The 12,543-nt window shown below is 37.8% G+C and overlaps 1 protein-coding gene and 1 long non-coding RNA gene across 5 annotated transcripts; both read left to right on the top strand.

Moving 5' to 3' along the window:
- Positions 1-366: 366 nt before the first annotated feature.
- Positions 367-12,232, top strand: LOC149838753 (histone-lysine N-methyltransferase CLF-like). Of its 4 annotated transcripts, XM_090006785.1 has the most exons (18): positions 367-662; positions 2,437-2,538; positions 2,636-2,964; positions 4,205-4,363; positions 4,834-4,918; positions 5,125-5,280; positions 5,401-5,448; positions 5,527-5,601; positions 5,734-6,467; positions 7,251-7,407; positions 7,503-7,723; positions 8,435-8,566; positions 10,129-10,219; positions 11,197-11,244; positions 11,316-11,444; positions 11,566-11,643; positions 11,723-11,914; positions 12,107-12,232. In XM_090006785.1, the coding sequence occupies exons 1-17, from the start codon at positions 591-593 to the stop codon at positions 11,912-11,914; spliced, it is 2,808 nt and encodes a 935-aa protein (XP_089862911.1). In that variant the 5' UTR covers positions 367-590; the 3' UTR covers positions 12,107-12,232. The 4 variants fall into 4 exon arrangements, with proteins under 4 accessions (XP_089862911.1, XP_089862912.1, XP_089862914.1 ...); XM_090006786.1 differs by having other exon boundaries at positions 10,129-10,166; positions 11,344-11,444; positions 11,723-12,232; XM_090006788.1 differs by lacking the exons at positions 11,566-11,643; positions 11,723-11,914; positions 12,107-12,232 and having other exon boundaries at positions 10,129-10,166; positions 11,316-11,434.
- LOC149838754 (uncharacterized) lies at positions 3,116-3,551 on the top strand. Its single transcript, XR_016431986.1, has 2 exons — positions 3,116-3,162; positions 3,302-3,551. It is a non-coding gene; the product is annotated as an uncharacterized LOC149838754 (long non-coding RNA).
- Positions 12,233-12,543: the final 311 nt, after the last annotated feature.

Genomic DNA, 12,543 nt, shown 5'->3' with positions numbered 1-12,543 from the left:
TGGTTCACTTATGGTGGAGAATGAAGGGAAAGGGATGCCAGCTCAACAATTTCTTATGCAAATTGCATGAAACAGACATATTTCCAACCCAGTTTTCTCATAGCATGCAAAAAATAAAAAATCTCATACGAAATTTTTTGATAAGCCTTTTTTTTCTATTAAGATTTTTGCCCGCTTTCAAACGTATCCTTTTCTTTCCGGCTCGCGTTTTTCCACCATCGTTTCCTTTCAGTTTCAGACCATCTCATCTTTAACACCAACAAAAGACAAAAGGAAGGCCAAGGGGAATGGGCCCCACGGGGTTGCCAACCCGAACGGGAAAAGCGAGAGATATAAATAGCGGACCCAAGACCAAGCGTCAGGTCTGACAATAGGGGGCCGATTTCAAAAGATCGGCTTCCCACCAATTTACCCTCTTTTTATCTTTTTTCCTCCGGCGCCTCCCTCGCCTCCTTCTTCGGCGCCTCCCTAGCCGCCTTCTCCGGCGGAGGCGAGCTAGGGTTCCGGCGGATCCATCGCCGGAAAACGGCCGTTCCTCCGCCGCCCCTTACTCCCTCCTCCAGCCTGCCGTTCCGGTTTCCGCCGCCGGTATGACGTCCAAATCGACGAGCTCGGCCTCCGGATTGAGGGTTCCGTCCAGATCTGACGCCAAGGACGCTCAGGTTCCCGTCTTTCTTACCTTACTGCGTCTCGTTTCTTTCCCCACTCGTTTCGTTTTTGTTGTGTTGCTTTATTCTTGCGTTTTGATTTATCCTTTCTCCTGTTTTTAACGGGGGAAATTGCATGGATTTCTCGTTAGTTTTTTTTTAAGGAAAAATATTCAGATTGATATGATAAAAGATACAACGTTAATATCCAGTACAAAAGGTGACTAGTTGTCACCCAAATCAGAGATGAAGCAGCCCACGCTTGACCGGTTCAATAAATATGCAAATGCTGATTGGAGTCTCTGAGTGACGGGCCCATAAGATTAGCACGAAACAGCGCCATATGAACAAGAACTTGGCGCCAAATCTATACATGTGGGGTGCAATAATGACAGTCCGAAGGTCGCTTGGCCTATTCCAATTAGTTGCAGCACATTGCCAAATCCTTGCAAAGCACTCCTTGGTGAGAGAACATGACCAAAAAATATGGAAAGACGATTCTTGATGCATTCGGCAAAACAAACATTGGCTAGGCAAGCTGAAACCTCTTCTTTTGAGAACATCATCAGCTTATGGTGGAGGATCAACCAAGCCGTGATAGACTCTCGAATTGGAAAGGCTTGGTTCCAAAGAGCCTTGTCGGGCAGCCATTGAACAAGGTAGGGGCCAAGCAAAGAGCCTTGTCGGGCAGCCATTGAACAAGGTAGGGGCCAAGCATTCCATAACATGTGTCAATTGAGAAGAGCCCATTTGAAGTTACCCCGATTTGGGTGGAGAGGCGCAATCAATCACACAAGTTCCATCCATTGCTCAGCCACGTGGGTTTCTCCTTAAATAAATCTTCCATCCAAAGTTTGGGGTCCAAAAAGAACGCACAGAAGTTTCTTTGTTGCGGGCCATCCAGTAAAGGGACGGAAAATGCTCACGCAAACGTCCTTCCTTTAACCATGTGTCTTTCCAAAATTTAATACGTGAACCATCACCCAAGCCAATGTGTATTGCCTCGACAAAATTGGGAAGGCACTTGATCCAACCCTTCCAAATCTCGGACCCATTAGAACATTTGGACCAACCCACCCATTCGGAAGGCTATAAATGTAGCGAGTACTTTGCTTTAAAAACATTATCCAAGGCTTGTCAATTGAGATGAGTAACCACAACCATTTCATAATAAGAGCGTTGTTCCATTGGCCCACTTGTCGAATGCCAAGTCCTCCAAAGAGTTTGGGTAATGTAACTAGGTTCCAAGAGCACAAACTCATTTTTTTGCTTTTGAGAGTTTCCGAACCACAAGAATGTTTGGAATGCCCCATTGATTTTTTTCGGGTCTTGAACGGTAAATGAAATAGTTGCACGTAGTGCAAAAGGCAACTTGTGAGAACATGTTTGACAAGAGCGATTCGGCCCGCAAGAACCAAGTTAAATCCAACCCACGAGTTAATCTTTGATGCAATTTTGTCTTCAACCCTCTTCCAAAAAAGGTCTCTAGAGACGCCCTGACGAAGAGGCAACCCAAGATATTTAAATAGGAGATCGCCTACAGTGCACTCAAATAAGGTAGTTGCAATGGAAGAAATGCAACCGGTTTCATGGAAAGGAACAAAAGTATATTTGAATTTTCTTCATATCTGCTGGAAATGTTGGTGGGCTTGACATTGACAGTTGTCTGTCTGTGTGTGTGTTTGCATGCACGCACGAGTGTGCCTTGTTTATGTGTGTGTGCACGTGTGTTGTGCATGTTTTTTTTTTTGTCTATGAGTTTAACTGGCCTGTTTACAATCTATTTCAGACTAATGGATCCCAGGACACCAATCAAGTCCTTAAGAATGTTTTATCAGTTATTGAATCCCTAAAAAAGCATGTGGCTGATGATCGTGTTATGCTCATAAAGGTATCCTAGAATTTCATGGTTATTTCCTGAAATGATGTTTTGTAAGGATGTTGTGGTTTTGGACTTCAGAGCTCTACTGATTAATCTTCTTCTTCAGCACAAAATTGAAGAAAACAATCAAAAGCTGAAAGATTTTACAAATCATGTATATAATTTGTCGAAGATGAGGAGGTCTTCTACAGCAATTGGTGGTGATAAACCAGTTGACTTGTTAACAAAAGGTGAGGAGGGAGCATTTTGTACATTGAATGGTCTTGATCATGCTGGTAGTGAAAAAGAAAGCACCTGCTGTCTCGAGGATGTATCAAATGCTTCTTCGGGCATTGTTTCCGGAAACAACTTTGGAGTAAAAAATGTTGTTCGGCCTGTCAAGCTGACAGAAGTGCAAAAGCTGCCACCATACACTACATGGATTTTTTTAGACAGGTATGATTGGTTCGGTTCCATACCAAGGTCTATCTCTAAGCACATTTTGGTATTCATGTTTTTGTCATTAAATAAAAGATATTTATGTTTTGAGATTTTAATTTATTTTCTGAACTTATTTTCCTGGTGTGCTATGTGGGATCTGCTTTAAGGCCACAGTGCTTGTGCATGTTGTTGATCTCATATGGATTCTAGCAGGTTGCTGAGAACTATTCATCTTTTGTTTTCCCTCTTTTTAAGTAGAAAGCAATTCATATTGTTATTTGCTTGGCTGTTACTGGAACTTTTCCCTGGTAATGTGGCTAACCTCTCTATTTCTATCTGCTCTGATTTGCAGTTCTCGACATTTTAAATTAGAAGACTGCTGTATATGGGGCATGCCGATCCACCTTCTTTGGGTGGTCATCCTGCATTTTTCACTTGCATGTAACCATAGTGAATGTTAATCTTTGAGCCCTGTGGCTCCTTTATGTTGCTTTACTTTAGAGAACCACCTTCTGGGCTTATTGTGAGATTCATAGACATAAAGTACTGACAGTATTTGTAGTAAACAAGTGTGAATATATGATCTTTTTTAAGATTGACAAGTTTCTAGCATTATCTTCTCTTTTAATCATCACATTTTTTTTCTAGACGACGTCTCCTATCATGTGGGTTTCAGAAATTTGCTTCTTCATTAACCTCTCATTTTGCCTGAATTATTGGTATCAGAAAATTTTATACCATAGTGCATGCTGCTCCTTCGGAACATGCATTAAATGGAATTGAATGTTGGTTGATTAGCAGCCCTCAATTGGTTGTTCAAGTGAATCTCATCAGAGCAAGCAATATAAAAGTTATTCTGCCATAAATTGTCTTGAAAATGGGGTGTTGTTCATCTTTAGGCATGCAGTGGGAGTTTCTTGTCTAATTGGTGCATAAACTGAAGAAAACTCAATCTATTGTGGTTGGCTGATATGTTGGTAATCTGTTGGAAAGTCACATTATTGTCTTGAAGCAAGGTCTGCCTGGAACGTGTTCTGTGACATTGATATTACATCCAATACAATCTGTTGATCTTGTTGCAACTTTTTCCACGGGCCAACATGTCATTTTTTTTAATTGCTCAATTCATTGTCCATTTGGCTAGTTATTACTTTTCCTCATCTTAATAGCGATTCTACACGTATTGCCTTTTTTTTTTCCTTGCTTCGTCGTAAGATTCCATCCAGTTGACCATTCTTTGTCAAAATGTGTCCAGGAATCAACGCATGACTGAGGATCAATCTGTTGTTGGAAGGAGGCGGATTTACTATGATCAGAATGGTGGAGAAGCACTTATTTGCAGTGATAGTGAGGATGACATTGTGGAAGAAGAAGAAAAGAGAGAATTTGGTGATTGCAAAGATTATATTCTTCGGTTGGTAAAACCATTGAACCTGTTGAAATATGTGAAAACAAATTTGAAATTTTTACTTGGATTACTGAGCTGGGGATATCCCTTTGTTTGATTTGCACTTGATTAAGATGCTGCCACTTGTATTTATTAGGTCGAGTTATGCATACCTAGGTTTGCTTGCTTGAACTCCTTTGGCTTTTCAATGAAGTACATATTGCTTTACTTACCTTTTATCTTGGTGTCCTACCTTTTAAATTCTTTTTGCTGGTGGAAAGAATCTCTACTTTTGTGTTAGTTGATGTAATTCTTTTGGTGTGAAATTCTCTACATTCCCTATATGATCTGTACATTGAACTGAATTTGGTTTACTTGTTCTTTTTTACTGGTAATGGCAATACTCCCACTTTGCTTGTCAAATATAGATTCTCTTGTATCATAGGTGTCTTGAATTTGATGGTGCCCCCAACTAATCTTTTTGTATGTTTTCACAGAATGACTATTCAAGAGGTTGGGCTGTCTGATGTTGTGCTGGAGTCACTTGCTCAACAGTTGGAAAAGAAGCCTTCTGAAATTAAGGTCTATCTCTCTCTATATATATGTATCATTTTTTTAGTGTCATTATGTTCTTTGTGGATGAATATATGAGTATTACTCAGAGGTTGTTTTGATGCTGTGATTCTGATCACAGTCTCTGGCTTCCATGTGGCTGATGGCAGTGGCTTTTAGTGCTTTTTTTTAGCTGTTTCCATTTGTTCACAGTCAATATCAAACATCTTATACAGGAAAGGTATGAAAGCTTTGTAAACAAGGAGAAAATTAAGTTGTCACCAGGAAAGGGAGAAACTGAAGCTGATGTGTGGCATGAAGATTCATTTGCTGAAAAAGATCTTGAAGCTGCTTTGGATTCTTTTGATAACCTATTCTGTCGCCGTTGCCTGGTAAGATCAGTGCTATTGGTTCTTTAGAACCAACATTAGAACCAATAGATGTGTTCATTGGTCCTCTTCAAGAGCTTGTTTGCATATATCCTTAACAGTTGTTTTCTGAATTTCTGGCAGGTTTTTGATTGCAGATTGCATGGATGTTCCCAAGATCTTGTTCTTCCAGTAGGTGGTAAACATTTCAATGTTTATTCACGTGTTAATATGCAGCAACTAAGCTGCTTATCTGACCCTTGGTCTCAGGTGAAGAAACAACTACCATGGAGCTGTCCAATTGATGATGCAGGAACACCTTGCGGCATTCACTGCTATCTGTTGGTATGCATATCAAGTACATTGCTGTGCTTGTGCCACAAGTTGTATTGGAACTCCATTTTCCTTACATCATGTATAGTTTGTGTTTGATCTAGAGCTATTTAGTTTATATTCCATCTGCTATCTTTATATCAGGAAATGAAGTCAGAAAGTACTGCTACTGCCTCCTCTCCTGTTCATGAGGCACTTGAAGAACTACCACTTCCTTCATTCATTAGTGCTGGAGAGCAGGGATGCTCAAGAAAAAAAAGTGCATTGAGTGGTTCTAGTGGAAGAAGGTCAAAATCTCAGCAGGCAGAAAGTGCTGCTTCAACTGCAAATCTTGTATCTGAAAGCAGTGTATCAGAGACAAGGTGTCGCAAGGATACCTCCAATTGCAATCCGGTGTCACCCACAAAAGTTAAACAATCTGCAAAATCTATTAACAAAAAAAGCAACAAACGGACTGCTGAAAAGGCACCAATTTCCATACGTAAGAGACAAAAAAATATGATGACTTCTGATTCTGACTCTGTTGTAAGTGGCTTTTTATGGCCAAGAGATATGAAGCTTAGATCTACATCACGCAAGGAGAATACTGACACCATGTCTGACTCGGTGAGAAAGGTTGTGAAGTCTCCGAATCTTAGAAAGTTAAGAAGCAATACGTCACCTCCCTTAGGTGATGAGAAATTAGCTAATACAAGAGTTGTTAGCGAAACACAGAATGAGACGGATAAGGATCAAACAGTTACATGTAGTGACAACATGTCAAGGAAAGGTTATTTTGGTATTACATCTGTTGGTAAACATGAAAATGATGAGAAAGTGTGGAAGACTATTGAAAAAAGCCTATATGCTAAAGGTGTAGAAATATTTGGAAAGAACAGGTGAATTTACTATTCATTCCCTTTTTTCTTGTAATCTTTAAATTCTTGTAAGTTACTCTTGTTGCCTGTGATTCCTGTTTTTTTTTCTTTCATTTATCATGTCAACCACATGTTCATTGCTTGGTTAGCTTAGTAAACAAAGTTACAAACTGTTATCTGTTGATGGGGCTGCATAAGAAGGGAAGTTTAAGAAATATTTATTTTAGCATATTTATAGCATATATGTTAAGAGAGGAAAACAAAGAGCTAACTTGGCTAGCTGGTTACTTCAAATAGTCCAAATGCTTAGATTCAATTGTCTTTCCTTGGAGAATTTAGAGCTAAGTGGTTTTTCTCAGGAAAATCTTCTCAAGCTCTTTAGAATTTGTTTTTTTTTGGGGCAAAATGAGTACTTTGGGAGAATATTGTGATAAATGTATATTAGAAGCGTTTTAAATTTATGGTGTTGTCTTGCCTTTATTTTGTGAAAAGGAAAACACTTTGAAAACACAAACATTGAAAATATTGTGATATCTGGTGACTGTTTTGTATGGTCATGCTATGCATAATGGTCCGGTGTACACTCAGGAAGCTAGCATTATCTGCTACACTTTGATGGCTCATAAGTACTTTTTGTATCTATCTTTTAGTCTCTATATATGCTGGAGAGATGATGTACCTCTGGCTTCTTTTGTTGCTTAACTTCTATATCTTTTTCATGTCCAATTAACTGCTGGAGCGTTCAAATTTATCTTTGGGGATACATATCTCTGGTTTAATATAAGTGTTCATTTTTTGGACCAGTTGTTTAATTGCTAGAAATGCTATGAATGGCCTTAAGACGTGTGCTGAGGTGTCTCAGTACATGATGTGGAATGAAAATAAGCATTTACGAAGAACCGGAGATGGTGCTAATTCGTTAACAGATGCCAGTGGCAAGGATGACTATAGTGATACCATGGTTAGAAACTTAGAAGTTATAACCATGTGTGTTGTTCTTTCCATGTTTGTTTTCTATGCATTTGTATATCTATAAAAATGAGATGAATATTTTAGGGAACTGAACCAAGGAGGAGATCAAGATTTCTGCGGAGAAGAGGCCGAGTGCGTCGGTTGAAGTACACTTGGAAGTCTGCTGGTTTGCACTCAATAAGAAAACGAATCACAGACAGAAAGGACCAGCCTTGCAGGCAGTATACCCCATGTAGTTGTCAATCTGCCTGTGGAAAGCAGTGCAGTTGCCTTCAAAATGGAACATGCTGTGAAAAATACTGTGGGTTAGTTATTGCATCTTACTCTGTCTCAGTGTGGATTTTACTATCCCATTAGGCTTATAGTTTGCCTTTGTGCTCCATTGCTGTCTTCTGCTTGCTGAATTAATTTCAAATTTAAGTCTTGTACTGCCTAACTTGATGGTGATTATATCTAAAAGTTTTGCCAGTGTTTCATTTAAGTCTTCCAATATAGTTTATAGTATTTTGTTGCATGTCTAAGAAAAGTATTGATACCTTCTGAGATTTTATTCCATATGGTTTCTCTTAGAATATTAGAAATTCTTTGGAAACTTCATTCACATCTTATTTTTATAGAAAGTTAATTGTTTCAATATGCGAATGCAATATAGTCATTTAATTTATATGTGTTGCACTTTCATATAAAGTTGAAACTTAAAACTTCAATGAAAATATTGCGAGTTCCTAATTTCTAGTACTTTCATTTTTTTTACATAACATGTATGATGCATACCAGAACGACTTGTTATCATCAATTGGCAGTAGTGGCATATTCTGCTATAGTTTTACTCGCATATTTGATGTCTTGATGAATTCAATCGCCTTTAGATTTTGTGCTCATTGACAGCCATTTGTAACATTCCTCAGGATGTGCTTGTGAATTTTTGTGCCTTTCTTCCCCTTTATTAATGTAGTTTGTGCACTGTTCTTGCTTGAACTGATAATTATCATGCTTCTTGTATGTACTTCAACTAGATGTCCAAAAAGTTGCAAGAATCGGTTTAGAGGTTGTCACTGTGCAAAGAGCCAATGTCGAAGTCGCCAGTGCCCATGCTTCGCTGCTGATCGAGAGTGTGACCCAGATGTTTGCAGGAATTGCTGGGTTGGGTAATATATTTTGATTGATTGATAATAGATCCTTTTCTTTCTTGTTCTTTATTTCCTTTTTTCACTTTATTTTGCATTGGATAATTTTGTTTGATTGTCATGGAATTCTAAGCCGTTATTGTTTAACTACAGAGCTGTGAAAGTATGATTTGTCCTTTCTTTTTTCTGGGCTATCTCGAAAAGTTTTCAAAATTTATTTAGGTAAGGTAGGTTCTTATTATATCATGTGGCAATAATCATATTTTTCCAAGTCAGAAATGAGTTGGTCACATATGAGTCTGGAGGTACTTTATCAAGTTGATTGTAATGCAACAAAGAAAACTTCACAAGACCAAGAACTACAACACTACCACAGAATGAAAAGGGTCCAACTAGAAATAATTTAGACTTGTGAAATCTGGTACTCGTGGGCATTTGAGGAAATTTGTAAGTGAAAAAATGGGTGCATATGCTTGATGGATAACTTGCACATGTTCATTTTATGTCATCTCTCTCTCTCTCCATATATTTATATATATATATATATATGAGAAAGCGGTTGTTGCTAACCACTTTTCTAGCTAACTGGGCTTTTGAAGGGTTTTCCATGTTTTTTTTTTTAAATCTGACAGTACAGATGTGTTCTACATGCTTGATTTTATAGGAATCGACTCTTGGCACAGGTAGGTTTTTGTAAGGTTTAAAAATTGACGGTATAAGATTTTCATAAATATTCAAGGCATAAAAAATCATGTTTTTTAAATTGAAAAAACATGATCCAAAGTGCCGTTTTCTAGTAAATTGACCGCATCGAACACATCTGTACAGTCAGATTTAAGGAAAAATATATATAGTGAGCAAACATGCTAAATTACATGGTCAGCTACCACCTTCTCTCTCTCTCTCTCTCTATATATATATATATATATATATATATATAGAGAGAGAGAGAGAGAGAGATACAAACATGCTAAATTTTTCATTTTATTTTTAAATTCTGACCATACATATGTGATTTACTTGATTTTATAGGGATCAGCTCTTGGAGTGTTCGATTCAGGCACATGGGTAGATTTTATATGGTTCAAAAAATCAAGGGTCCAAAATATTTGTAAATTTTTTAAGCTCCAAATATTAATTTTTCATTGGAAACACATGTTCCAGTTGTTGATTTCTAACAAATCGACCACACAAACACATCTATGGGTTCGGAATCGCAAAAAAAACACCGAAAAGCCGAAAAACACATTTAGCATGTTTCCATCACCCTATATCTGTGTCTGTGTGTAGATTAGATATGTATGGATGTATGTATCTATCTATTATCTCCCCCTCTTAAAACAATCTATTGGCGTTGGACGCCAACAACCTGTACCCTTATCTAGGTAAGGTAGATTGTATGGATTGTTTCCACTTGCACTAATTTGAATACTTAACCTATTTTTGTACTTTATGTGCTTTTTTTAGAGTACTTTATGTGCTGTTATTGTAGCATTTAAATCACCTTTAATTTCTCTTTTGTATGGGTTCTGATCCTTGGTAATGCTTTTTTGAAGTTTATTTTTCTGTTTTGATTCATCCAGTTGTGGTGATAGTACGCTTGGAGGTCCTCCCCAAAGAGGTGAGAATTATGAATGCAGAAACATGAAGCTGCTTCTCAAACAGCGACAAAGGGTACTTCTTGAGGATTTCTTCAAAGCATGGCTAGCCTTACCTCAGTGTTTTAAGACCCAGTGACTTGGGAATCAACTGGGGAAGCATTGACTGGTGACTTGGCTGTGTCAACTTGGTGACTCGGCCAGGTCACTATAGCTTTTAAATTTATAAATATATAGATAATTACACATTATATATATGTATAATATATACATACTGTGCACAATTATATAAGTGTATGTGCATATATGTTATGTAAAATATATGCACCATATCTATATATGCATACATATATAATAATTTGACTTAATCATAGTGTGTGCATGTCTGTGTGTATAAACTTTATAATATACATGCATTACATAAATGTTTTATTATGTTATCTATCATATAACACACACAGATAGATACATGACTAGGCTAAGTCATGCCTAGTCATATGAAAACTCAGCTGACTTCGCCGAATCTTGTGCAAATGCTGGCTTTTTCACTGGTTGTTGGCTTATTCACTGGGTTGACCCAGTCAATGGCCAAGTCAAGCCAGTTTGACTGAGGTGACTCAGCGAGTTTTCAAACTATGCCTTACCTTGAAACCTTGCAACCTTGTCATAAGTTTCATTTTTCAGGAAATCTTGGCAAAATACTTTTTTTTTGTTTAATCTCAGAAACATTAATAAAAATGCTAAGGTTTGTGAATTTCTTTCTTCGAGTTGTAGAAAAATATTCAGCCAGTTTTGTCAATATGTTGTAAATATCATGATATTATTAATCATTAGGCTTGTATAATGGATAATCTTTCAAAATTTCCCAAATTCTTGGTGTTTCTTTTGATAAATATCCTTTTTCCCAAATTCATGGTTATCATTTCATCCTGCAGGCATTTCTTTGCTAGTATATTATCCAAACGTCTCTCTCTCTCTCTCTGGGTGTGTTGGTGTCAAATATCATTCCTAGCTGATGACTGTACGATTAATTGTAACGTTCTGCATTCACAGGTTTTACTGGGAAGATCAGATGTTTCTGGTTGGGGTGCTTTTTTGAAGGTAATCTTTGTTTAAGACCGGCCGTTGTCCTTGTCTTCTTACATTGTGCTAAATAATCATTGCTTCTCCAGAATAGTGTAAATAAACATGAGTATCTAGGGGAATATACTGGTGAATTGATTTCGCACCGAGAAGCTGACAAGCGTGGGAAGATATATGATCGAGAAAACTCATCATTCCTTTTCAATTTGAATGATCAGGCACTCTCTCTCATTTTCGGTCACTTTATTTTCTATTTTAGTATTTTTTTTAAAGTTATACCATGACTAGGAGGTGGTCCAATTTAATATGACCTTATTATATGCATATACTACGATGCAGTTTGTTCTTGATGCTTACAGGAAAGGTGACAAGTTAAAATTTGCTAACCATTCACCCGATCCAAATTGTTATGCTAAGGTCTCTCTCTCTCTCTCTCTCTCTCTCTAACGGAGTGTCTTTGCTGCCACTAAATGAGATTGTGATTGCTAATGTATAGGTTATTATGGTAGCCGGTGACCACAGAGTGGGAATATTTGCCAAGGAGCGAATATGTGGTGGGGAGGAGCTATTCTATGATTATCGTTATGAACCAGACCGTGCTCCTGCTTGGGCAAAGAAACCTGAAAGTTCAAATTCTAAGAAAGATGATAACTCTGTTTCTCAAGGCAGAGCTAAGAAACTGGCATAGGTTTTTGTATTTTAAGTTGAAGGTTTCATTTTTCCAAATTAACTTCATTCTTTTTGGTCATTCATTATCCAGCGGTGCAATCCTTGTCACGAAGGGAAGCCCCTTGGGTCGGATGTTAGATTGATTTAAAGGTGTTAAATGTTGCCTTCTGATCAATTGCTAAGTGTAGTGTGGCTCCATTTGTTTGAACAGAGAACACCGGCATGCTCAATCATGAAGCGAAGCTGAAACAGAAATCGTACACCCGCAAAGAAACTGTGTTGATACATGCAATTTTTTGAATTTTAACAATGATTGTGACTCTCTCTCTCTTTCTCAGACATTGTTTTTCATCTCATGACTAACATTTTGTTTGTGAAACGCCATGTTTTGGTGCTACTTATATTCCCTAAGAAAAGATTTGAGAGATTCCGGTGGTGGCAGTGCAGTAGAACTTTAGCCCCTAATGTAAGCCTTTTTTTTTTTTTGAAAGGCAAGCAGGGGTTAGGCAGACCCCCACCAGTTACACAACATACCATTGGGTATTGAACTCGCAATGTCTCAACACATGGTGACTTGCACTAACAGCTTCTACCAAACAAACGGAGCCTCGTTGGTTAATGTGAACCGTTTTTTTTTTTGTAAGGCAA

The sequence above is a fragment of the Nuphar pumila genome, chromosome 5 (assembly GCF_984573655.1).
Source record: "Nuphar pumila chromosome 5, dmNupPumi1.hap1.1, whole genome shotgun sequence".
In the NCBI taxonomy this organism is placed as follows: domain Eukaryota; kingdom Viridiplantae; phylum Streptophyta; class Magnoliopsida; order Nymphaeales; family Nymphaeaceae; genus Nuphar; species Nuphar pumila.
This window is presented reverse-complemented; position numbering and strand designations above follow the sequence as displayed.

What these genes read in the sequence shown, in the direction of transcription:
- LOC149838753 (XM_090006785.1), top strand. Translation starts at nt 591, where the DNA reads ATGACGTCCAAATCGACGAGCTCGGCCTCCGGATTGAGGGTTCCGTCC. An exon ending in ATCGTGTTATGCTCATAAAG is followed by an intron (nt 2,539 to 2,635) that starts GTATCCTAGAAT and finishes CTTCTTCTTCAG; the next exon opens with CACAAAATTGAAGAAAACAA. An exon ending in TTCTCAAACAGCGACAAAGG is followed by an intron (nt 10,220 to 11,196) that starts GTACTTCTTGAG and finishes CTGCATTCACAG; the next exon opens with GTTTTACTGGGAAGATCAGA.